General features: G+C 38.6%; 1 protein-coding gene across 2 annotated transcripts in view; it reads left to right on the plus strand.

Moving 5' to 3' along the window:
- Positions 1–3,773: 3,773 nt before the first annotated feature.
- SH2D4B (SH2 domain containing 4B) overlaps positions 3,774–27,784 on the plus strand; it is a 60,700-nt gene continuing 36,689 nt past the window's right edge. For both annotated transcript variants that reach the window (XM_054382466.1, XM_054382467.1), the window contains exons 1-3: positions 3,774–3,957; positions 16,921–17,080; positions 18,186–18,333. In XM_054382466.1, the coding sequence (XP_054238441.1) occupies positions 3,774–3,957; positions 16,921–17,080; positions 18,186–18,333 (492 nt within the window). The remainder of the gene's footprint in view (positions 3,958–16,920; positions 17,081–18,185; positions 18,334–27,784) is intronic.

Raw genomic sequence — 27,784 nt, forward strand, 5'->3', positions numbered from 1 at the left:
ACATTTTCAGCTCCCTGCTGTACTATTCAATTCCGGATTCCACTGTTCTTTTGATGCTGACACAGCAGGACTTGAAAAATTCAGTTTCTGTACACTGCTTCCTCATAAAAAATGAAAAATATAAAAATAAACACAAACCACAAAAAATTGGTTAAGGTGATGGAGTTCATAGTCTGGAACACATACCATTGCCACATTTTCTATTCATTTATTTTTGATTGTATTCCTTTCTTTAAGGAGAGAGGTAGATTCCACTTCTCTCTTTCCCTGTAGGATGTAGATTATAGCAGAATATATTTATGTAAATTATATGGCTAAAGTAGGTTATATGGCTGTGTAGTAAAATTCAAATGAACATGCTGTTCTGCTGGCTCAGCACTGCCAGAGCTATTCAGTTCAGGGAATGGAGAATGCACATGCTTGCAGGAAAATGGATGAGGAGATTTGCAGGCCTTGGCCAATTAAGCACTTCCCCTTTTCTTAAAAATTAAATAAAAATGTTCTTCTGTGCCTTTTCCTCTCCCTCCTTCCCCAACAGATGAATTCTAGTGGCAGCTCTGAGGACTGCTTAGCCAGAAAGATGCTATACCAAAGATGGGACAGAGTGTGTCTTGTCCCAGAAGATACTCTTAGAGATCAGAAGAAACTCCACACTTACTTTAAACAGCTCTGAGCTCCTTGCAGAGACAGCTACTAATTACAGCATCAAATTCTTTAGCAGTTATAAAGTCATGACTGCCAACAAAGAGCTGCATTAATAGTAATCTTTTATGTATAAGCTGTGGAGATGTGATGTCTTTCTGTAAAAATGTTACTTTAGATTGGACTGTTGAACTATGGATAGCCCAGATGAGCAACGGAGAGGTCATTATCCTTCTGCTCAAAATACTTCCCAGAAAGGCAAGATGATGAATGAGCACAATCAGAAATGGGGCAGCCTTTCTTCAAATTTCCCTGTTCTTCTGAGTCATTAATTCATCAATTCATCCATATCTTAATCAGGTGTGGGGAAAGAAAATGAAGAGAGGGAATTTTTATTTTGCAACAGAAGGCTTTATTTTGTGTTTTGTCTGACTTCTGTTCATCTGCCTTCTGACTGGCTGGAACTCCCAAGCTCATCCATCAAAAATATCAACTAATCCTAGAAGCGGCAGGAGGTTTTAAAGTAAGTTTGGTGTTTCTTCATGGTTGCTTCATAGGTTTTTCCAAATTTTCTGAGAAATCAAACTATTCATCTGGAATATTTATGGAAAGGTGTCTCCTAGGTTAAAAATGCAGTCTTGAATTTGCATAGGATACTGCTGGGAACATTGTACAGACAGACAACAGGTTCACGGAGGTAGCCAAGGGAGAAGCAGCCCTTTTATCTCTGTCTTCAATGAATTACTTACATGACTGAGGTTCTTTATACCATATATTAATTATTAAGGGAAAGGAAGGACTGATAAAAATGCTTGATTCTTTTCCCCACTGGTCCTCTTGGATTTTCCACCCCATAAGGAAACAAAAGTCTTAAACTTAGCTACCAGTGAAAGCAGAGAGGGAACTGATGAAGAACTGCCACCCAGGTGAGAGTCTGAAGACCATATATTCTGAGGCAGGTTATTTTTATCTTAAATGAGAAACTAATGGCAGACTTTGTTATATCTTTCTCCTTCTATTGGATGTTGCCCTTTTTTCAGAGTATTTCTGTATCTTCCTATTTCCTCTTTACGTTTCCATGATTTTTTTATTTTGGGCTTGCTGCAACCCAAAGAAGGAAAAGCTATAACAGAGGAAGTTGATTGCATTTATTGCTGTGATTAGATGATAACAATTCCACATGTGAATTTAAAAATTCCCACACAGATTAATTCCACTTGATTATTTGATTACCATCTTAAATATTTTTTGGTGAATAATCTTCAGGCAATTGATTTTGAAGTATTAAATTAATCTTCTTACTTTTTGTTGTATGGTTGCTTGTTGCCTGAAAATTTCTTGGTATACTGTCTTTTATCTTGTATCTCCATCCTGAGCTACTTCAGCAGCTAAATGCAGTTCAGAAATTATTTTTATCATGCTTAAATGCACATAAGCCTTGATGAAGAGTTTGTTCTTTGCACTGTGATAGCTTCTGATCAGGATTTGATTTCAATTCTGTGAAGTCAAGTGAAATAAAATAAGAAAGATGATAAATGGGTAGAATAGCAGACCTACTTGCCCTGAAGCCTTTGCAAAGGTGAGTCTTTTTCAATTAGTGCCAAAATGTGCGGCCACAGCTCTAGTATAACTGAATAAAAGCAGAGAAACAAAACCCAAGCCCCCTAGGCTCTCCCTGTTCTATACCTGACCAAGTAAAAAACACAAATAAAGAAGCAGTGACAAAGTCTTTCTTACCCTAAGGTTTTTCTTGCCAAACTGTATTTTTTATAAAAATACGCTTCTATGTGATACGGCATCTTCCCTTGAATTTTAGTTTAGATCAGATGTATTTTCTGCCTAAATTGACAGTTTTTTGCATACCTCGAAAGAATATTACATTAATAGATGCATTAGCAGTATAAGGTTTTGAATATGAGGACCATGGACCATCAGTCTTCTCTTAAACACCTCCAGGGATGTCGACCCCACCACCTCCCTGGGCAGCCCATTCCATTGTTATGACTCCTTGGTTCTCCTTAGAAGATAGCCCCCTTACAACAAAGTGCTACTGCTCCCTGCAGAAGCTGAGCCCCTGCCCAGATAAAGGTGGCTGTGGAATCCAGAGTGTTTGTTTTCTTAGTTTGTTTTTTTTTTTTGTGTAGGTTGTTTTGTCCTTTTTTATAGACATAATTAAGTGGCTGTTGGTCCTGGTGCTGAAATAATACTATTTTACTGATTTTTTGCTGTAAAACACTTGCAGAGTGAAAAGCCACAGTTTGCTTAAAGAGCAACATTGTAACTTTCTCCAATCACAAAGTGAAAAATTAACAGCAGAACTTGCGTAGTCCATATGAACTACTGAGAACTTAATATTGTTTAATTAATATTAATTTGCCATTCATAAAGTTAACTAGAATCTTGTGGCTTTTATTACATTTGCTTTTAATTTTAGAGGCATTTTAATCAGTTTGTCTGCATGACAATATTTGTCAACACCAGGTAAATAGAACCTCTAATATGATCTACCCTGTTGAGACTGGTTAACAGGCTAGACTGGGAAATAATATGCAAACTCCTTTCTCCTCTCTTATCAGAAGAGATCGGTTCCCAAAGTGACATAGATATTGTTGGTGTAGGTGATACCTTTAGCCATGACATCACTTTAAACCCCTGGGCAACACTTACACCCTTGGGAGTGCATTGCTGCTGAAAGGAACTACTTGAGCTGAAAGCCTAAGACTTTCTCAACATTGAATTTCCTTCTGCTCAAGAGAGCAAAGCTGATGGGTTTATTTGAGAATACCTTATTTTTACCAGCTTGCAGTTAGGAGCACTGAAGTGGATTTTTTTCTTCGTCCTTTTTTTTTTATTTTTCCTTATCCTTGTCTGTTCCTCCCCCTTCCTTTCACTTGACACCTGCCTCTATCTTTGGAGGATGAGATAAGCAGAAAACTGTTGGTGTAAGAGACCAGGAGCAGAATATGCCTGCACAAATAGGGCCAGAGAAGGAATTAAACCTCTCCTGTGCAGGCAGGTGTGGGAGAGCTCCTTTACTGCAGGTTGCTTTCTGGAGTGCCATCAGTGGATCATTGTAGTGAGTATAATTGGAAGCAGGTTTATCTCTTTGAGGTTTTTGTTTTGGAATTATCATGCTGCAGCAAATACTGCGTGATATGTATATTGACCCTGAGCTCCTGGCAGAGCTAAATGAAGAGCAAAAGCAGATCTTGTTCTACAAAATGAGGGAAGAGCAGCTGAGGCGCTGGAAGGAGAGGGAAGAAAAAGCACGAATGGAGGAGGCAGTGCTGAGAAAGACAGCAAGACGCAAACAAAGTAAGATTTGTGACTTTTTATACTTAAGAGTTGGGGATGGTGGGAATGCTACTGGTTATGGTGCAGCATGCAACTGGAAGAGATTATAAGGAATGGTGCCAGTTGTACCCTTAGGCAAAAAGACAGTCTCAGGCAGCAAAAGCACCATGTTCTTGCACCTTGCCTTCCAAGCATGGTTCTTTTTTCAGGGTAATAGTTTAGGGTAGGAGTAAGTGGAATAATTTTGAAGTGGTTCTTCCAGTCAGGAATCACTGCTCCTGTTCTCTCAGTGGTAACAGTTGTACCATGCCCAAGTTTACAGTTTCTTCTCCAATCCTAAGGATTTTTTGTTTTCACCATCCATCCCTGCTTTTACCACTCAGCCATGCAAAAGTCAGTCTTGCTTGTGCTGTTGAGGTTTCTTGACTTGGCACTGAATGCTTTCACATGGCTGGAGTAGAAGAAAAATCTGTGAATTTGATAGTCTTCAGAGTAGATTTTTAAATCTATTAAGCTTCAATATTCAAAATTTATAGGGTAGCGGATTTTGACGAAGTGCTTTAATAGCTATGTGATTCTGCAGTCAGTGTTTAAGGTATTGTTCATCTTAACACATGTAGGGTAGAAAACTTTGAGCACCTCAGTACAGATCAGTTATTGGATTCAACTGGCAGACTTCTTAAAATGTTTGAAGCCTCTGAATCCTACAAAGAGCCCATTAGATAGTTAAAAATCTGAAAGCTGTTATTAAAGAAACATGTTTCAAAACAAAACTAATTTCCAAGACTTACTTGAAGCAAAGGGCTTCATGAAATGACTCTAAGTTACAATAGTAGCTTTTAAATGAAGAAGTAACGTTCAGAACACCTTAATCAGCTGCAATAGAAGTTTAAAATGGCCATTCACAAATGGCAGGCAAGGTGGACATTTGAAAACCTCATTTTGTTTAATTTCTATTTTCTTCATGTTAGCATTTTTACTGTGAATGGTGCCCTCCTAAGAGGGATGGTGTCAAAATACCTTCTCTCATACAGCACAAAAACCTTGTTCATTTTGTTTGATTTGTATCTGAGAAAAAAAATTAAAAATGCAGTTCAGCTCTGGAAACCAAAACAACATTATATAATTGAGACAATAATCTGTGTATGCTCATTCTTTCAGGAAGACAGATGCATAAAAATCTAACTGTAAAAATGTTTATGTGGTGATTTGTCACAGTGTTGACACCTAAATTTCCATATATAAATTATACATTAAACCTGTTCAGCTTCATACTACAGGAGACCTCTTTCTAGGTAATTAATTTTCTGATTTATAAAGAATAAGCAAAAGGAGAGCAGCAGTGTGGTCTATAGATTATGTTTATTCTGACAAAAGTATTCCCAAATACACATGGAGTTAAATTTCTCAATAGCCTACTTCCATTTTACTGTCTTAAGCTGCCAATTTAAAGTATTGCTAAGGTTTGACTTTTGGCTGCTGTTAGAAAATTTGTTTCCTTCAGAACTATAGTAATGAACTGATCTTGCTTATGTTGTTGTTTATTTTTTTCCCCCCTGTAGAAAATGCTTTTGGAACTAGATTTGCAAATTTGGCATTTGGTTCCACTGAAAATAGATTTTGACTTCTATGAGCTGATGTGGGGAAGAATTACAGAAGATAATTTCTTTCAGGCATGGTGGTCATTAGCTATACAAATACTTATAACCTAACAGCATAGCAAAAGGAGTGGATTTTTCAAAACAGAACAGTGATTATGAATCCAATATTGATTTTTCTACAGTGACTTGAGGATGAAGAATTCTTGTGCAAGGTTTAGATGCGTTGTCTTAACAGAAACCACAAGTGCAGAGTTGAGGAGGAAAAAGTGGCATATGCAGGTCAGTTTGGACTTGTGCTACAGTTAAAATCATGAATGAGTTTAGGGAATGCTCATTACTGTTATCATCTTTTAACAGTTTGGAAACTAACTAGCAAAGGCCCAAAATCTACAGTGTTTTTCTTATAGAAGCATTGGTGAACATAGATTGTCCATAAATATCCTACGCAGGACATTTATCCTTCTTAGAAAACAGAAGCAAGTTCAAACCGTGACATAAGACCTAAATTGTTGAGAGTGTTTAGCAAGCCAAATAGTATAACAATCTATGTGTAATTATTCTTAGTTTCTAAAGAAAATACTTTTAGTCACCCTTAGTAAATGCTAAATTGTGCCTGCTTTTCCATCTGGATTGTTGAACTTCTTGTGTCTTGAGGAAAGGTTAAAACTGAAATTTCATAGAATCATAGAATCAAGAAGGCTGGAAGAGACCTCAAAGATCATCGAGTCCAACCTGTCACCCTACACCTCATGACTATCTAAACCATGGCACCAAGTGCCACGTCCAATCCCCTCTTGAACACCTCCAGGGATGGTGACTCCACCACCTCCCTGGGCAGCCCATTCCAATGGCCAACCACTCTCTCTGTGAAGAACTTTCTCCTCACCTCCAGCCTAAACCTCCCCTGGCGCAGCTTGAGACTGTGTCCTCTTGTTCTGCTGCTGGTTGCCTGGGAGAAGAGACCAAACCCCTCCTGGCTACAACCTCCTTTCAGGTAGTTGTAGACAGCAATGAGGTCACCCTTGAGCCTCCTCTTCTCCAGGCTAAACAGTCCCAGCTCCCTCAGCCTCTCCTCATAGGGCTTGTGCTCAAGGCCTCTCACCAGCCTCGTTGCCCTTCTCTGGACATGCTCCAGCAATTCAACATCTTTCCTAAACTGAGGGGCCCAGAACTGGACACAGTACTCAAGGTGTGGCTTAACCAGTGCTGTGTACAGGGGTACAATGACCTCCCTGCTCCTGCTGGCCAAACTATGCCTGATGCAGGCCAGGATGCCATTGGCTCTCTCGGCCACCTGGGCACACTGCTGGCTCATGTTCAGCCTACTGTCAACCAGTACCCCCAGGTCCCTTTCTGCCTGGCTGCTCTCCAGCCACTCTGACCCCAGCCTGTAGCTCTGCATGGGGTTGTTGTGGCCAAAGTGCAGCACCTGGCACTTGGACTTGTTGAATGCCATCCTGTTGGACTCTGCCCATCTGTCCAGCCTGTCAAGGTCCCTCTGCAGAGCCCTTCTACCTTCTAACAGATCAACACCTGCTCCCAGCTTGGTATCATCTGCAAATTTACTGATGATGGACTCAATCCCCTCATCCAGATCATGAATAAAGGTATTGAACAGGATGGGGCCCAGCACTGATCCCTGGGGGACACCACTAGTGACAGGCTGCCAGCTGGATGTGGCACCATTCACCACCACTCTCTGGGCTCGGCCCTCCAGCCAGTTCCTAACCCAGCTCAGAGTGCTGCTGTCCAAGCCACAGGCTGCCAGCTTGGCCAGGAGTTTGCTGTGGGGGACAGTGTCAAAGGCCTTGCTGAAGTCCAGGTAGACTACATCCACAGCCTTTCCCACATCCACCAGGCTGGTCACCTGATCATAGAAGGAGATCAGGTTGGTGAGGCAGGACCTGCCCTTCCTAAATCCATGTCGGCTGGTCCTGATTTCTTGGCCATCCTTCAGGTGCGCAGTGATTGCCCCCAAGACAATCTGCTCCATGTTTTTCCCTGGCACTGAGGTCAGGCTGACAGGCCTGTAGTTCCCAGGTTCTTCTGTGCGTCCCTTCTTGTGGATGGGCGTCATATTGGCCAGTTTCCAGTCTTCTGGGACCTCTCCAGTGAGCCAGGACTGGTGGAAAATGGAGAGAGGCTTGGCCAGCTCATCTGCCAGCTCTTTCAGCACCCTAGGATGAATCCCATCAGGTCCCATGGACTTGTGAATATCCAAGTGACTCAACAAGTCTCGAACTAATTCTGCATGGAATTTGTATCAGAGTGAGTCAATGTAAAAGAAATTATTTCACTTTGAGAATGAATGAAATATTTTCAGATTATTTGACAGTTTTAGTTTCCTTCCCTTTCTTAAAAACACAGATGGATATCTATAAGGAATATAATATTTAAACACCACTTCAGAAGGAGAGATTTCCTCTATGAGACATTGAATAAACTCTTCCCATGATTTTGCTGTTTGTTGCTAGCCTATATTTGTACCTTGCCAAAAATTTTAGTAGAATTTCAGCATCATTTGGCTTCTTCCAAAACTTTAGCATTTAGTGAACTTACTCATGACAAAACAATGTTTTGTAGCTTTAATTAAATCGTGGCTGCTGGTTTGTACTGAAATAGACCTCCAAGAATTCAGCTCACTTGTGAAGCTATCTCCAGTTCATTTAGAAATTACTCCTTGACAGATCTTTCAGAAACATATTTTCATTGTAACAAAGCATATTGCATTTTCTTACTGTGCTAAAATCATTAAGGGAAGTGTCCTGAAAATTTAAAGATCCCTTTGGGATTTGCTGAGAGTTGGCTGACAGATAGCTTTGCAATCTATATAGAACCTTATTTATTTGATTAGGCAGGAGGCCTTTATCCACTATAGATGAGTTGGGAATAGGGAATAAATGAAGGACCCTGCCAATTTATATTTTGACTCAGATGTAATATCCACAGCTATCAGCATACCCCAAATAAGATCTCAAAAACTGTTGAGAATTAGGCACGTGAAGGACAGCCATGTGTGAGAGGAGACAACACCGCTCTGCTGCTGCTTATTCTGACATTTATTCGTTGTGAGCTGCAGCTCATGATGTTCAGATGGGCTATTTGTAAACACTGTTATTTACCTGTCCTTAATAAGAGTAGCTGGAAGAGAATTAGGAAAGCTTATCACAGCATGGCTGGAAAATAATTTCTTTATCTAAATGGCATTTGTGTTAGAAAATCATTAGGGAATAGAAGAAGTTGTTTGGAAGCAAGTATTTCAAACATCACAAATGGATGGCAGAAGGATACATCAGTGTCAGATGCGAAGGGCAGTGAGTGGGCATGTCTCAGTATGTATATGAAGAGTGAGCGTGTGTACCTGCAGGGGCAATCCCAAGCACCGATTATAGGCTGGGCAGTGACTGGCTTGAGAGCAGCCCTGAAGAAAAGGCCTTGGGGGTGCTGGTGGATGAGAAGCTCAACGTGACCCATCAGTGTACATTGCAGCCTGGAAAGCCAATCACATCCTGGGCTGCATCAAGAGAAGCATAGCCAGCAGGTCGAGAGAAGTATTTGTTCCCCTCTGCTCCGCTCTGGTGAGACCCCACCTGGAGTACTGCGTCCAGTTCTGGAGCTCCTATTACAGGAAAGATCTGGGTGTGCTGGAACATGTCCAGGAGAAGGGCCACCAGGATGATCAGAGGGCTGGAGCACCTCTCCTATGAGGACAGACTGAAAGAGTTGGGGTTGTTCAGTCTGGAGAAGAGAAGGCTCTGAGGAGATCTTATTGCGGCCTTCCAATATATAAAGGGGGCCTACAAGAAAGCTGGGGAGGGACTTTTTAGGGTGTCAGGTAATGTTAGGACTAGGGGAAATGGGAAATAAATAGAAATGGGTAGATTCAGATTGGATGTTAGGAAGAAGTTTTTTACCACGAGTGTGGTGAGACACTGGAACAGGTTGCCCAGGGAGGTGGTTGAGGCCCCATCCCTGGAGGTGTTTAAGGCCAGGCTGGATGTGGCTCTGGGCAACCTGATCTAGTGTGAGGTGTCCCTGCCCATGGCAGTGTGATTGGAACTAGATGATCCTTGAGGTCCCTTCCAACCCTAACAATTCTATGATTCTATATTGCTTTCTGTGATTTTTAAGCTCAGAAATGTATTCCTGTTTATACACCCTGGTAATGCTTAGCTGGGATATTATCTTTTATGGAGACATTCCTGGCAGTATTCATTGTCTCTCTATCATTAGATATAGGTTTAACCAGAGATGTTAGACTTAAGTATTAGTGATTTTTTTTGCTGTATGTGGTCTTGAATTCTGTAGAGCCCTGATGTTTGTTTTCAGCTCCAATATGACTGAGAAACTAACAGGAGAGCGTTAGTGAGAGTATTAGAGTAAGTTTTATTAGAGGGCTGAGCCAACTGATTTGAAGCCATGGGAAGAGTTTTAATGTAACATTCACAACATATATAGCAGCTTGTGATACAATGCCATTTTGTTAAAGCACTTTGGGCAAGACCTCAGCTGCTCAGAGTTCATACTCAGTGTGGCTGTGTACTGAGGTACAGTTAAACAGCAGTTACTGAACCGTTCAATTCTCCAAACCTGGGGCTAGAAAAAGACCTCCATCTTCTCTATGACCTAAATATGTACCAGATGGAACAAATCCAGAGGGACTTCTCTACCCTCCTAGGATTAGCTGTTAAGTCTGTGCTTTTATATCTGTCCTGCAAATGACTTCTTTGTTTTGCAGAAAAGTGACAGCAGAATATTGCTGACTGCCTTATTACAACTGGAGGTTTCTCTTGCATGTAATGTGATCCTCAGTGCTCCTCTTGTCTGGCATCAGCTGCTTTCCGAGAGAGGCTCCTGGGTTAATTGAGCCACTGGCGTGGAGAATGCTCCTGTATTTCTCTGTGGCATTGTGTTCCTCAGCCTATCTGGACACAGTAGCGTTAGATGGCCTTTCCAGTGCATACTGGTGCTCCAGTAATGATATGAGGTTGTGACTGCAAGCTCATGAATACTTGATATGGAAACAGAGCAGTAGTGTGGCCAAGGAGAGAACTGGGGTTTGCCCATGGCTGATAAAATACTTCCTTTCTGATTTCACCAGTTTTTAGCAAAAGTGACTAAAATGTGCAAAGACAGAGGCACCAGGATTTGTAAGACATAGGAAAACTCAATGTATTCAAGTCAGCAGAGGATTTAGCCAGACACTGAGGATGGTTCATTAACCTTCAAGTCCCCTCATATGCTGTGGTGCTAGAAAATCTTGCTGTATTGGTATAGTTCTCCCTGCTTTTGTTGTCCTGTGTGCCTGATAAAAGGAGTCAGCGCAAACCTGCCATTCTGCATTTAGTATAGAGAAATCTGGTGCAGAAAGTGATCCATAGTTTTCTGTCCATTCTATGACAGAGAACCCTTATCCTTCTTCTTTGAGTTTCTAGCAGACCCTGAAGTAGCCATGCTTCTTAAAAAACTTACTGTTTATTCTCCAGCAGTGGGAAAACCTGGATGCTTTGTGATAGTTCTGCCCAAGAAAATAAGCCGTATGTATGGATTCTATTCTTTACAAGACACAGTGGGATCAGAATTAATAATGCTGTGTTCTTAATTTTTTTAGGAGGAAAAGAAAAATTAAATTAGTTATACTGATATGAATGATTTTATCTCCTTCCACTTTGATCTTATGCAGATGTGCATTTTTATGCTGCTTACAGTGGAAAGGGTCATTAAAATGAGTAGACAAAAGATCACTCTAGATTCTGTGCTGAGTTAGAGCAATGTCTATGACAATGAGATCTAAATGTTATCACTCAGTTGCAAGTGGGCAAATTACACAATTGCTATGTGTAAGTGTACCTTGGCTGGGTAACCAAGAAAATAACTGGGACATACTAGATAGAGACCATACAAATTATATTTTATTTCTGTGTTTCTTTTTTTTTTTTTTCTTTTTTTTTTCTCCTCTTTTTCCCCCCTCTCTGCTTTTTTTACCTTCTCCTTTATTTTTTCCCTCTTTTCCCCCCCTTTTTCTGCTCTTTTCTCCTCCCTCTCTTTTCTCCTCTCCTCTTCTTGGTTTACACTGTGCAAACCTATATATACATAGTAAGTATATATGCAAATCCACTTACCTTTGAGTGCTTTGTACTATTTTTTTTTGCTACATTTGTTAATTACCATAGTCATATTTGAATAACTGCTTCTTCCCATAATGTTTGCTTTCTTGCAGTCATTCTTCCTTTATTTGATCCTGCAGGGGTATATTGCAGCATAATTATTTCCATGGTAACAGGCTGTAATTCCATAAAAAGAAGATTGAGTTTGTTATATGATCAGGAAGCAGCTGGAGAGCCATGAAGGCTGATTTTTTCATCAGTGCTGAGATCCTGCAACCCTTACTGGCATATTAATGTAAATCACCTGAATTTCTTTCTCCTTCTGCACATCCTCATTTAAATAGAAAGGCATACAACACAGGGTTGAAATTGGAAGGTGTGTGAATTTAATGTTGTGGAAATGCTTGCATTTTGGAGTTTTTTCCCATTTTCTTGTTTTTGAGAATTGCAGTGAGTGGAATTTTTGAATGTACATTTGGAAGAGCTGGGTTCATGGTCCTATCACTATTTCCAGGAGCAGACAACAGAATTAATTATAGCAGATCTTCAGTTTATTGTCAGATTATGGTATTTTCATTACTTCCATAATTCACCACCTCATCATTTATATATTTTAATGGATTTACAACAGTTAATGTTTTGGAAAAGTGCATTCTGTCCTTTGAACAGGCTCTCAGAAACATTCACAGTAATTTCATAGGTTTTCTCCTTAGAAAGAAGTGGAATGGTGTGTATTTGTGATTTTGTATAAAAAGGAAATATAACTAAATAAAATAACTTGCACTAGGTAAGGTCAAGGGACTGAGAACAGCCTGAAGCCCACATTCCCCTTTTCATCCTAATCAATGCGCTTCTAACCCAAGCAAAAAAAACCCAACCAAACCCCATAAACCCCCCAGACCCAACCTGTAGTTCTGGTCCTCTGTCCTAGTCAGCAGAGGCAGTGTAAGGCCCAGTTCTCTCTTGGTAACTTCATGTACTTAAACCTTTAGTCGCAGTGCGGAAGTTTGAGATGATTGGAACTGAAGCGCCTGATTTAGTCCGAACATTGCCTGCAGCCAGGATTCTTCTTCCCATGCCCCTTCAAATGCTATTTTTCTCTCTCTCCTGAGGCTCTGGCAGTGTTTGTATGTTCTGGTAGCCCTCAGCAAGGTCAGTAATGATAATGGGCATACACCAGGAGTTTCCTAAGAATAGCACAAAGGCCAAGAACAGGTTGTGATACCGTATAGCACAACTCATGGTTGCTCTCTTAGTGTGTGAAATTAGCAGTGCTGCTGGTAAAGGCTAATAATTCTTACAGGTGAAAGCCCTGAGTTTACTATTGCTCCTCAGGGCACTGTTTTATACTTTTATTGCTGTTACAGAATTGGCTGCATAAATACTAATGAATATAAAATGTGATTTGGTCTTACTTTTGATTGTGTATATTTATATGTACAAATATGTTACTGTTGGTTCAGGCTGTAAGTCTCCAAGAAAGCTTTTGCTGTGCTCCATTAGTACTGCGAATTTGAGATACCTGATTTTGCATTTGTCTGGAGTAAGGAGTAATATCCTGAAACCAATTTACTGGTCTCAAAGCAGTATAGATGTACGTTTAGGGGAACTCCATGGGTGATAACTAATTGATGGAGGAAGGTAGAGGTGAAAAGAACTGCAAGAATTAATGTTGTATTCTTGTGATGCTGCAGAGGTTTTTTTAGGGAAAAAAAATCAACAAGAACAACACCAAAAAAACCCCAGACAAACAAAACCAAACCAAACAAACAACCCCCCACCACCCACCCAGTAAAATACTATAGCCAGTAAATCACTGGTCTGAAGAGCAGAGATGCAAAAGACTTGGTAAATTAATTAGTACCTTTTCCTCATGAAGCAGTGTTTGTTTCTAAAACACTTATATATATATTCTCCAATCCAGACGAACTTTGATGTCCACTAATTCCTAATGGTAATTATTTACAGCCTGCCACAGTCTCTCTAGGAAAGGAAAAGAATCTTTGTGGTCAATGAACAAGACCACAACAGACGGAGCTCAAGAGATTTAATTTTTATTTCCTAACTCTGCATTAGGCTTTCTGACTGGGCTCAGAAGCCTGCTTTGAACAGGAAATGTAAGTTTTGCATGCCAGTTTCACACCTAAATTTAAAATTTGTGTAGTTAAGACCTGTCTCTTCCTTTTAGATTTAGTTGCATTTGTCTTTTTCTTTCTTTTTTTCTTTTTTTTAAAAATTTTCACCCTCTCCATTACTGTTTCATTCGGAAATAAAGTGTGTTAACAAAATACTTTGTTTTATACAAAAAGGTAACGCATGAGAGAGACCTCTTAAAGCAGAAGTAATTTTATTATAATCAGCTCTCAATAGCAGTAAATCTCTGCTCATAAAGCAGGCAACACTAGTTTCCTAAAATTATGAAGGAAAATATTTTTCTCTACTGGGTTCTTGCAATTGGTTCTACAGTTTAAAAGTGCAAGGTCAGTATCATTAGCCTGGAAGAGCTGACAGTAACCACTGTGAACATTGTTCTGCAGGCTGCAGAGACTTTTTTTGCATGGCAGGAATTCAGTTTTTAGGCTGCCAGATTTTCCTCCTGATCTGCTCATTTCTGTTCCTGCCCCCTCATTTCTAAATGTTGTTCTGTATTAAGACAGTACCAAGTTCTATGATAGATTGTACAGTCATTTCTTGAAGTAAAATAGAAAAGGTGGTTGGATATGAATAAGGTGTTTTCCTTTTCTAAAGAAAAATCAGAATAAAGTCATATGTAGTCAAGTTGAAAGGATTTTAAAATTGTATGTGTGGAGGTCAAGGCTGAGCTTGAAATTGCCTTATCAATTGTTTGATACTGCTGTTATCTTCTGACTTGAACTATGGACATGTGTACAGTAGCATGCTGTCCTGTAGTATACAGTAGTTGGCACTGAACCAACACAGTTACACTGATGTTTCAAGAGAGTTTATACATCCACAGGTTTAGAAGAGAGATCCATTGTTTTAAAAGGAAGAAATAGAACAACTTCTCAAGATGTCTATAAATCAACGATTTGTTTTATAGGACTGGATAGTAATGGGTAACTTGTGCCTCTGAGAAACATATTAATAATACTGTAGCACAAAAAAACTGGAAATAAGAAAATACAAAATTCGTCTGCTTATCCAAAAAAGGATTTTTTAACTCTGTTTTTGTCTGATAAATTCATAAATGAGCAGTAGTGAAGTTGTTTCAAAACAGTAGAAGCATTTGGTGTCAATCAGTTATGATACAAATAAAGTAACATGAAGCATGTTGTTGACAATGTTTTCTTTAAAGTACTAAATAAAGGGGAATGAATTGGATATCCAAATTCCTTCCAGAAAAGAGGACATTGGCTGCTTTTAAAACAAAAGCTGCAACTGGCTATGTGGGATCAGTACTCCTAGAAAATTATTCCACGCTTCTCACGATACTTTACTAGGAAATTCAGTAGGTGAACACCCAGCAGGCAAATACTGACATGGCCAATCAGTTCTTGGCAGGTGGTGTTCAAGTACTGTATCCAAAGAATCTCAGCACAAATATTGTGCTGACAGGAACACAGAAATATACATAAATAAAATACAGTCATGTTTATAACCTGAGATATAATCTGATAGGCAGTGAAAGGATGCTTTTCAGAGTTATTGAAGGAAAGCATCATTAGCTCAGATTTCTGCATCCTCCTTGAAGTCACTACTACTAGGCCAACAATTGGTCTTACATATAAATCACATTCTCAAATTTGATCTAGAATATTCACTTTAACTGAAAGGTCTCATGTGTTTGTTGCCTTAAGTTTGTGTTGTCTTGGGAGTTTGTGTTGTCAACGCTTGGGAGTGTGGGTTGTCATTGGTACTGCCTGCTGTCAACAGGTCCACTTCATTGTGGACCCAAAGTTTCCTCTTGTCAGTTTGGGATGTCAAAAAAATGTTATTGATTGTGCATTAGGAAACTTAATCTGGTTGAATGGATGCTGTCCTATCGCAGAACAGCAGGCGATAGGTGAACAGAAGGTAAGAGTACCTAAGATGATGCTAGTAGAGAAAGATGTAGAAAGATGGGAGCAACTTGCCCACTCAGATAGGACCAGGTTTCTTTTCTCTCTTATGGGAACATCAGAGAAAAACTTAACTAGGAAAATGGCAAATGTGTTCAAATGAGACATGATGCCTTTTATAATTGTGTTGCACAATTTACTAACCTTAATATTTGGATAAGAGGGTGAAATCTCTTGTACTTTGAGACAAGCTATGGAGCCTTCATGACCTTTTAGTTTTCATTCTTTAAAATAAATCCATTGTCTGTCTTGGCAATGGTCAAATGGTGGAATCTCCTTTTGCAAAGAACAATTTCAACTAATTTGCAAGACATAAAACATAGAAATGGATGTATAAGAAGCGTTTCTACCAATTCCCTTATTATGAGCCTCCAAAGTACATAAAATACCTATGAGTTATACATAAAAAAACAAAAAGAAAAGATCAAACCACAGCCAGGCAGGTAGTGTATATGCCTTAAAATGCATTTAGATGGAATCTAATCTAGTATCCTTTGTAGTCAGCAGTTGGTTCTTGGACGCAAAGGTTCAACAAATGCAGTCTGTTTTGTAAGTAGCACTCAGTCTTTTTTTGGTGTTTGTGAAATGCCTCTGTCATCACAGTAACCATAGATTTTTGCACCGTGTCATTCCTGAAAACTAAACCAGTAACTTAATGCCTTTCAATTGCCTACCTGAACAGAAAAGCGGTGTTGAGTGGTGTGCTCTGAGTATGCAAGCTTTCTGAGACTTCTTAGTGGGAGCAGAAATTCATGGATTTTTTTGCAGGGGTTCTAATGAAATCTTTTTCTGCTCAACACTCAACGTTTGTGTGTTGAAGCATTGCTGGTCACATAATGTAACTACTTATTATTGCTCCATTTTCCCCCATTCTCTTGATTCATCCCTTGCTGAGTGAAGCAAGAAAATATGAGAATAATCTGAATTCTGGGAAACACATGTCAGAATTAACAATTCTTTATTCTTGTGGGACAACGAGCCCTTAATGATTGTGTGGTCTGGAGTGTACAAACCCATGTACCCACATGGTAGATCTGTCAAATCTGAAGATTACGTCCAACCTTTTAGTAATGTTTTATTATGAACTCTAAATTACACAATGTTTCTAAATTGCAGGTTTCTCTTCTTTTGATCTGTATTTAAGGAAGAATTTGAGTCACATTTATATTTTTGGTTTGTTCTTGGTGGGTGTTGCAGGTAACAGCAAACATGTGCAGTGGCTGCGTGGGAAGGATGGTGAGGTCTGGGTCTGGGTTATGGGAGAAGCCCCAGGTGACAAGCCGTATGAACAGATATCAGAGGAGCTAATAGCAGAACGAGCCAGGCAACAAGCACAGAAGGAAGCAGAAGAATTATGGTGAGGATTTAAGAATATGAATTCGGGGTCCAATTGGCATAATGGCATTGTAGAAAGGCAGCAGGTAATAGTGGGTAAAACTGGTAAGTATGTTTTGTGGGCATTTGCTTTCACTTGATTTGGCATTTTTTTCAGCATATAAAAATATATAATTTAATTTTTATTTAATATTGAAAAGCAAAAGTCCTCTTTCACAATAAAAAAAAACCCAAAACCCTACGTTTGGGAAATTTTGCTAAACCATTGACCAGTTTGTTTCATTTTTACTGATTTACAATCTGGTTTGAGATGATTAAATGAGAAATGTTTGTTGTATCACACATCTATACTCATGTTGGGGATTTGGTGCATAAAACCTTTTTGAAATCAATTTTATTTGCATATCTCTTGTATTAATTTTTATCCCAGCAGTTCAGAGACTGATTACACAAAGTGCCATGCTGGTGTTTCCAGCAGGGCCTCTTCCAGATTTGAGAGAGATTCAAAAGTGTTTTGATGCTTGATGATGTTAGGAAATAGGACACCTGCCTCCTGTAATTCCTTTTGTAGTGCAGCACTGAAGTGACAGTTTAAATAGCATATTATTCTGTTATTCCTTTTTGTGTGAGGTTCTTCTTGTTGATAGTGATTGCATATCCAAGGAGAGATTAAAAGCTTCAAATTGTGCTCTATGTTCCTTTTTTTTTTATTGTCAGTACTAGCAAACAATCCAGAGTAAGAATTTTGCAGACGTTTGCATTGATATTTACGAGACAGTAAATTCCCAATCATGTTTGCTAAGCTGCCCAAAAAAAACCCTGTTTATTCAGCCAAGGTATGAAAGATATGGTATGACTCAGAGACAGTCAAGAAGTACTTCTCTAATTTAGAAGGTGTTATTTTAATTAGTTGTTTATCAAAAATTGAAAATGTCTGCTTTCTGAATATTTTTCTCAAATCTGATTTGTGGTAGGTATCTTATTAAATGCATTTGGATTCTTGTATATTTCCATAAAGTCTTATGCTAAATATATGTTGCAACCAGTGAGCAAATATTGATCCTCAGCTTAAAAAACTAATCAATGTCTTAAATGACTTTTCTTTTTTTCTGAATTCTTTTCTGAAGGAGACAAAAAGAAGCTGAAATTACAAAGAAATTCCGGGATGCTATGGCTCAAGAAAAAGCCAGAATAGTAGCAGAGAAATGGAAAATAGAAACAGAAGATCGGAAAGCTGCTAAATTGGAGGAGGAAAAAATTCGGGAGGAACTGAAGGTTTGCATACAGTAATTCTGCTTTTTTAATAGTGGTTTTTATGTGGAGTCAAGTTCTTGCCTTAAGTTTGTTTATTAATAAGATTTGAAAAACAGAGTTGTAATTGTTTCGTTCTAGAATGCACAAATAGCTACATGGTGTTCACAAGAACAGCTGGGTGAGTGGTGCAAAAAAATTACATATCTCATTCAGAAGTGTCAGGACAATCGAACTGGTTATCCATCTCTCACATTAACTGAATTGTTCAGTCAGCTGTGCTGAGTGAATCATACTGGGGTGAAAAATGTGCAATTGTGAAATGTCTCATTTTAAGTTTGTTTGCTTGAATGTATTTTGGATGAGCTACTCATATATTTAACTTGAAAATTCTGTCATTGCTTTCTTTAAGATAATGAGAGGTGGATCCTCGTCTTACTCAGCATATGGGAGAAGTCCAGTTGGCTTTGCTGGGAGAAGTTAATTTGCCTAATTTTTATTTACATAATCATGAATTTTTATGGGTTCAGTTATAGGATTTTAATGTTCATGTGAAAACAGTCCTTTTTTTTGCCCCCACATTGTTTAAAATAACAATTTGAAAACTAAACAGGAAAAGATGACCTCTGTCTACCCTTTTCATATTACTTTATAACAATAAAATCTTGTTTAAAAATGAGAAAACCAAATAGAGTTGGTTTAGTGTGCAGTGAAATCATGAGTCTTCCGAGTATGGTTTGTGCCCTCTGGGACTGCACAAGACTGCATTGGTGAGGCTGGAGAAATCCCGTTGCAAAATACCACTCCTAGGAGATCTGCATCCAGTAAATTCTGTCTACATGCTTCTCCCCTGCTGATAGCTAGCTATGTTATTTTTTCCCTTCCTGGGAGGTGATGAAAGGTGCAGAAAGTGCAGATAGACATCTGTCTTGTCCCTCTGTGATGGGAGGAATCCTGAAATACTCAGTGTTAAATTTATGTGGTTTGATTACAAACTAGTGTCAGCAAGTTACTTGTCATTCTATAAACTGTAGGTCTAGGCTTTGAGGGCGATGATGTAGCAAGGGTAGTTCTTGTAGCCTCCTCTGCTCAAAGTTGTTGGTCTACCTTTGCACAATTAATTTGAATTCGTGGGAGAGAACAGTGGCTTTGAAATTTGATGTCAATAAGTAACAAAACTTACTTTTCAAGTGCTTTATTAATGCATGAATAATGAGCAGAGTAACTAAACATACTTTCCTCTCTTTCTGGAAAGCAAAGCCCTCTTGAAGAAAGACCAATACACTGTTTGCTTATATCTCTGTCACTCCACTATGGTGTACTTGATGGGGTAAATGTCCACAAGCTCATTGTTACCTCTCTGTTTGAAAGAGACTTTTTCAAAAAAGCAGAGTGATCAGCTTGTGAGTGTCCAGCAGTCAGAATTTTCTATTAAGGAAAACTAGTCTTTCAGTTGTTGATACAATGTAAAAGGAATGCCACTGGATTATGCTCATTTTCATGTTCATGGAAAGGTAATGTCACTGTGGTCTGTGTTCCCCCTGTTTCTTGGGAAGTGAGCAGGCATTCTCCATCCAGCTGTGTGCCTGGAAGGAACAAGAATTGCTGTAAGTGGCATTTGGTTCGTTTGAATTTGGTTCATTTTCTACTTTGAATTTCAAATGCTAACCTTTGGCCAGAATGTCTTTAGCCTTTATCATAAAACTGCGGACATGTTTATTTTATCAAATAAACAGAAACTCTTTTTCCCCTGTGGTTTCCTTTAACTCAAGCATTTTAAGAGACTATTTGCAAAAAATTTAAATAAATGGAACAATTTTTTTTGTAAGAAAAAACCCAGCAGAAATGAACTCTTTGGCTTCAAAGATGAGTTTGGAGGCAAGATATTATGCAGTGGTTGCTTTTTAAACATTTTGAGTGTGTTCCTAACATTTACTGTGTTAATCTGGCAACCTAGTCTAGTTACACTTCCAGCCCTGAATTTGGTCTATAATTGGAGGTCGGTTAGGAGGGACTTGGACAAACAGGGCTCCACCAGCAGAGATCCAAAGGCAGGACTGATCCCTGGTACTATAGTTTGCTACTCAGAAAAGCAGCTTATCTATTACTTGGTCTTGAAAAAGCAGATCATGTACCTATGTGCTGTAGAACTACTTAAAAAACTGTAAAGGCATTTCAAAGGCAAGAGAATCTCTCAGGGTAAGATGGGGGGGGGTGTTAACTTCTCTGTCCACTGGCTTATTTAAGCTCATGTGGCTTTCCTTCTCCTTCCCATTTTATTCTTTTTACAACTATTGTTCAGTGGAAGAACTACATGAAATGTTTACAAGCTAAATGAATGGAGAAGTACCTAGAAAGGAAAATAGAAAGTTTTTGTTTCTGGCATCTCCCTCCAAGTACAAATAGTGAATAGAACTTAGGTGTTGAGGAAAAAGATGAATTACCGAGTTCATTCATGTATGACTGCAATCATTGAAATCATGAAGAAATGTACCTTTCATGAATGATTCAGGGTACAGAATGAGATGCAGATCAGTTATCAAGCCCACTTTAACTGGCTTAAAATATTCAATACATTGGTACTCATCCTTTGATGATGATGACCAGCCTGTGTTTAAAGCGCTCTCCAGACTACGGTGTGAAAAGTTCAGTCTCTGCTAATGCTTCATCTTGAATTTTTACTTGGGAGATTGAAACTCTGTCCATTTTTGCTGATGTGTTTAATTTCTAACCATGTTGTATCACAAACAGTGCTTTTACTCCACTTGACCTATCATGGGAATTTAGGGCTGTCTGCACTAGATGAATGACATCTCGTGTATCGAAGTGAACGATCATCCCTGTATCCCTTTCCAGCACTATTAGAAAAGTATTGCTTTCTTTGATGTTTCTTAAGCAGAAATGCCTTTAATTTACGATGCTGGAATATAAATGTTGACTGCTCTATTTTTGCAGTTTCAGGACTGCTATTCTTTTAGGCACCCATTGCCAAGGACGAATAAAAGAGCCAATTACTATCATTAATCTTTTTGCCAATTCACAAAGGCTGTGTGATCATAGGTATAATTTCCTACTGTTACCAGTTGCTGTCATTAAGAGTTGTGAAAAATGTGGTGAGCTAAGGCAAATTAAAGGTATGTCAGCCAGCCCCAGGTAGGGGGGATGCTTCAGCTACCTTTAGAAATAACAGAGTGATCTCTCAGCTCAACTTAAAGCAAGAGAACATCAATTTTAAAGTACTATCTGTATGACAATACCAGATGCCTGCTAAATATAATAATATAAGCACAGCTGACAGTAAAGCTATATTACTTCATAAAAATTCCTTGGGAGATGAAATGTATGTTAAGCAAAAGGTGCATGTAAACTTTTAAGGACATTTTTTTTTCATACATCAGAAATATTCACTAGGAGTTTTGATGAGAGTAGGACTTCAGGAGAAATAATCTTTATTCTCTTAATATGTAACAAAAGAGTAACTGTGCATTAAAATTTCCTTTAGCTAGCGCTGCATTTTTTTCAACATTTTAAATTTTTTTTTTTTCAATTCAAGTTTATGCTCTTTACTTCCAGTTGGGATTGGAGTGAGTGAAGTGAGGTTTTTCCAGGCTCTATGTCTTGGTTATTTCCAGTTCTATGAAAGACAACAGAATAATCAGTGCTACAGTTCAGGAAATCTTTAATAAGGACAGCTTATGCTTAATAGAATGAACACACTTCAGTCCTATTGATTTGGATGAGTTTTCAACACATCTGAGTGCTTAATCGTGCCCAAAAGTGCTGATTCTTCAGGCAGTTGCTGCCAGGTATAGAGTTTAGGAATAAAGTAGAATGTTACTGTCACTGCTTACAGAATAGTGGGCTTATAATTTATCATTAAGCATTCTGTCTTGATCTGAAAAAAAACCCTCTTGTCTCCAAGTAAGCATCAAACACTTGAATAGGCCTGTTATTTTTATGTGCAAATAAGCTGTAAGTTCAGCTGTGTGCTTTGCTGTGCCAAGAAAGCACTGAAATCTTTCCCAAAGATAACATATTTAGAATCCAGGAATATGACAACAGCTTCTTGCTGGGGCTTGGCACCTAGTTCAGACTGAAAATGCCTCAACTGAATTCCTTCAATTCAATTAAAATAATTCAGTAATATTTCATTTTCTTCTGTGTGACCACAGTTCAGAAATCCTTTTTTGTTTGTTTTGTTATTCCTTTCTTTTACTGAATGATGCTGGAAGTGAGGCAGCTGTTAGTTTCTGTTGAGAATCAGGCCTTCAGGTTTTTCTCTCCTATTTGTGACGAATTATGATTAAAGAAAAACCTTTTCACTGGTGACATCAGTAATGATCGTGCTGCTGAAGTCACTGTCTTTATTCTGGATTGCTAGTAAATTTATCAAAGTTTTTATATCTTGCATGGGTAAAAGTGGGAAAATCTGAGCCACTGATAGGGATAGTTTACCTATCAGAAATTCAAGCTGTGAAGTGTACTTAAGATCCTGAAACAAACTTCTAGCAGATTGTCACAGGATCTACGGCAGTTACCCAAGCCAAGTGCTGTAGCACATGCAATGAATCTTGAATCTCTCCCAGTCAGGAATAGTCCTTAGCTTTGTTTTCTGTCTCATCTCAGTCTTTGTGAACCAGAGTATATTGTCATCTCCCTGTATGAGCCATGTGAATAGCTTGTCCTGGGGCATGTCCGTGACTCGGTTGTAACTTCATGTACATAAAGCATGGCTGCATTTTGGATGTTTGTCTCTATGTACGTGCATACACAGTGAAGTGTTCACTTCTTCCTTTTGAGACACTGGTAGTAGAGAAGAAACCAGTGTCTCTGCAAACACTTCATTTTCTGAAGCAAGTGAGAGGATTTTCTTATTAAGAAAGCTGGGAAGGGGCTGGATGTATTTCTGCTGATACTCACAGCTCTGTGGCCAGGTAGCTTGAGTATCTACCCTGATTCAGGAGTAGTTGCTGAGGGGTCCCAGGAGATCCACAACAGCTGTAATGCAGGTGACTAGGTGCCCCTCTCAGGCTGCCAAAGATACTTCCTGCCAGCCTGAAGCACTGAGGGAATTCAAAGTACCCTTTGCTTCTGAGAGGTCTGCTGTAACAAATATGCCTTGTAGATTTTGCCCTGAGCAGGATGGCAGTCTTTCAGCTGCCCTGCATTGTTCTGTAAGGCTCCCCAAAGAAACCCCAAGAGACATGGCAGGCAGAAGCTCTGTTTTCCATTGTGAAAAAATCCAATGTCTGATTTTGGGTTTTCCTCAGTGCCTTTTTTTAATCTTTCTGCAGAAAAATCTAAATGCTGACGTAATCTCTTCTCACTTGCACTGGGACGAATCATTAGAGGATAGCAATGACTAATATTAAATATTACTTAGAGCTGACTAGTAAAGCTATCAAGCATTGTGAGGCATAGATTTACAGTAACAAATTTGTGGTAAATGCTCAACTGCCAGAGGCTAGATAAGATCGTTTAGCATGTTCAAATTCTCCAGTGAAGTTAAAACAAGAAGATTACTGCTGCCTAGTGAATCACCAATGTGATTTGTTGCAGCAGGTTGGTATTTCCTGGCAATTTGCAGCTATTTACTAAATTGTCACCTTCATAATTATTCCAGAAGAACGGAGAGGGTCACTGCATGCAGTACAATCTCTCTCAACTGTCAGGCAGAAGATGTCTGATGTGTTCACAGGGAGAAGCAGATTAACTAGTTGCTGTATTCTTTCAGTGGAGTAAATTTGAAAAGTTTATTTGTTGTTCATTTTAAATACAAGCTTACACTTTTTACTCATACTTGACAAAAGGATGACTTTTCTTTCCCATGTCATACTAACAAGGGTTATTTCTACTCACACTTTTAAGGAGCTGTACAATATGCACATGCATCCCAGTAACAGTTTGAGTAATTGAACATTTTTCTTCCTTTAAAAAGGAAAATGTATACAAAAACTTGTGTGAATTAAGAATCAAGTGCCAGTGTTGTTTGTTGTTGTTTCTTCTCTGACTTAAATCTTCCTTACTAAATACATAAATAAGTAAAGGTATTGCTTTCTTAGTAGGAATTACTGCTTTTCATTAACCTTTCAAACCATACTTGAGTTCCAGGTTTTAGGATTTGGTTTGTGTTCTTTAGAAACTTTCATAATTTTAAACCCATAGAATTCCATGATTTGAATGTGAGATGGAGTTACAAATGGTTCAAGAATTGCTACATTGAAAGAAAAACAACTTGTGACAGAATTATTGTGTGGGAAACTGCCAAGAGATTGATTTCCCACATCCCACCCTCTACACCCATATTAAATTTACCTTGTAGTTTGAGATGTTGAATAAAAAGCCCTTTTGATAACCCAAGATTATGCCTATGTTTGTCCTTCTTCCTGAAAAGACAGCCTAGATGTGTTGGATTTTTTAAAGTAGTGCTGCTATGTGAATAAATATTCTCCTAATAAGAATAAAGAATAGCTAATCGAATACTTTTTCCAAGGAAGGAACAGAGGACTTTTACTAGCAACTGAAATATGGGATCTCTAATTCTATGAGATGTTAAAAAAGATCCTTTTTTAATTCTTATTATTCTGAAGAAGCTGTGAAACCAGTGCTTCCAAAAAGCATTGACTTTTCAAAAATGATGAACTGTCTACTTTAATCTTTTTAGGACTCAGGAGAAAACAATTGGAGGAAGATGTTAGAAATAATCAAAAATAGTGGCATTAAAACTGATTGAGGAACAATATCAGACTTTGTCAGAAATAATAAGAGCAACCTACTGTATTGTTTATCATGTGTGTTATGGAACTATTGCTCTCTACACAGGTACATCGTTATTTATACCAAATAATTCAGGTCTTTTCCTTTCTTGTATAATCAAGAAGACAGATTCACCACTGGTGTAAACTGGTGGAGCTCAGCTGTGCTGAATAGAGAAATGTTGATTTATCTTACACAGAGAAATGGAAAAGTGGTTGGATTCTTTCAAAAGATGGAAATTTGTATTTGTTCTGTTTTCCTACTCTGAAGATGATGTTGCCTGGCACTGCTAGATTGATTACTACTTTTCAGTCTTTTTGTCATTCTTCCTTAAATGTGCTATTATATGACTGATAATCAGAAAAGCTAAACAGTCTTGATTCCTTCTGCTGCTTCTGACCCTCACAGAGCTTTCAGAGGTTGCAAATGTCAGTATTGTTTGCTTTGGGAAGCTGTCTTCTGAAAGGATTGGAGTTGTCTTGCTTTAATTCCCTCTACTCTGCTCTTGTGATACCCCACCTGCTGTATTGTGTCAGGTTCTGGTAGCCCCAGCATAAGAAGGATATTCAACTGCTGGAGTGGGTCCAGAGGAGAGCCACAAAGAGGATCTGAGGGCTGGAGCACCTTCCCTAAGGGCATAGCCTGGGAGAGCTGGAGCTGTTCATCCTGGAGAAAAAAAGGCTTCAGGGAGACCTTATATAGCAGCCTTCCAGTACCTGAAAGGGGCCTACAAGAAAGCTGGGCAAGCACTTACAAGGGATTGCTGTGGTAGGAAAAGAGGGAATGGAGTGAAGCTTGAGGATAGATTTAGACTGGATATTAGAAAGAAATTCGTTACAGTAACAGTGGTCAGACTCTGGAACAGGTTGCCCTGGGAGGTTGCAAATGCCCCTTCCTTGGAGGTGTTCAAGGCCAGGTTGGATGAGCAACCTGGTCTAATTGAAGATCTCCCTGTCCACAGCAGGGGGGTTGTAACTACATGACCTTTAAGGTCTTTTCCAATCCAAACCATTCTAAGAATGTATGAATTCCATATGTCTGGTTAACTTCTCCAGATGTAACCAGAGAACTAAGGCCAGGGAGGAGGATGGGATCCTTGTGGTTGACAAAAGCATTTTTTTCTGTTTCCCAAATAGACATTCCAGTTGTCTGTTTGACCACTGGAAAAATGTGTGTGAGTCCCTCTTAGGAGAGTTAACAACATTGTTTGGACATTTGTATTCAGGTTGCATTTGGTATTTGTTTCCTGGCATGTGTCAAGATAGGACAAATGACCTTCAAATGAGTACTATACATGTACTATAAAATACAAACTATTTACTTTAGGGAAATGTTAATCAATTAATTAATATATGTTTTTACTGAATTAATACAGCTTTTGGATAGCTCATTTCCTTTCAGCCTAAAAAGAGGCTGAATTATAACACTGATACATAGTGTAAGCTTCCATATGAGTAGCATCCTCACACATTGAACAGAATGAACCAAAGCGTTAAAGCAATAGGTGTGCAAATTATTATCTGCAGGATTATGAGCAACATCAGAGTTTTGCATCCCTGAACCCAAAGAGTAAGTTTAGAGAATAATAGAAGTCAGGTTTGGGCCCTACTTTTTAAATCTCTTCACTCTTCTTTGTAGTACTTATTAAAATAGATCATGGATTGTTTTGGTTATGCTCTGAATACTGCTGTGATAAGAGTTTATTTTCACACTTAGAAAATATGCCCTTTCACAAAGTTTGCATGCACAAATGAGATATAGTAAGGAAGCTCAATATGTTTGTTTACCCTCTGAAAGTGGGAGCAAACTCATCTGAACATCATTCCATGTCTTAAGAAAAAAATAAAATTACCAATACAAAGTCTGTAACCGAGAAACATTTTCTCAAATATGTCAGCTTAGCTGAGTGATAGAATGTGTTGGTGCATTTGAGAAAATTGCTTTCCAATTTAAAGTAATCAGGGTGGGGTTTTTTTGTTGTTGGTTTCTTTTTTTTTTTAATTCCTGTGCTCAACTATTTTTGGTCCCATTGTAATTAAATATTCAAATCATAACAAAAGGGAGCAAATTTAGAAAAATGCTAACTTCTTATGAAATCCCACTTCTGAGCTTTAATAAACAAAAGTTCTTTAAGGAAGATGGAAAGCTTTTAAAACCTACTAATGTAAAAAGCAGAACTTCACCAGATTTCAGTTGCTTCACCCTAGAAATTTGGTAGGATTAATTTTGCAATAACTCACAGTCTACTTTAGGCTTCCCTTACTTAGACTTTATGTTAGGTAACTAGGTAGTAGTAATTCAGGGTGATTCTGCTTAGTGACTAAATTCTCATCCAGAAGTTTGTTAGCCAAAAAGGTATAGTGTTGGTTCCATTAGAAAATGAAATGAAAACCTGTTCCTATGAATTACTAAAGATATTTCAATTCAGGTTTAGGCCTTTTAGGGGCATTCTATTGAATAATTAATAAACTTGTTAGAACATTGATAAGGATTCTGCACTAACCAAGCTCCTGTGTTATCGATATGTGGAAGACCAGCTGTAGAAGCAATTGTTAACAGATTTCCATCTCCTTAAGGTCTTCTTGTGAGAGAACTCTTTTATATGTTACTTTTAGTGACATTTTGCATAGTAACTGGTGTGTTCTGAAGGATCAAGTTTTTCTTCCAGAACATAATGATCATGATACTTGAAAAACATTATTCTGTATTGCTTATGATG

The sequence above is a fragment of the Indicator indicator genome, chromosome 7 (assembly GCF_027791375.1).
Source record: "Indicator indicator isolate 239-I01 chromosome 7, UM_Iind_1.1, whole genome shotgun sequence".
NCBI classification, from domain to species: domain Eukaryota; kingdom Metazoa; phylum Chordata; class Aves; order Piciformes; family Indicatoridae; genus Indicator; species Indicator indicator.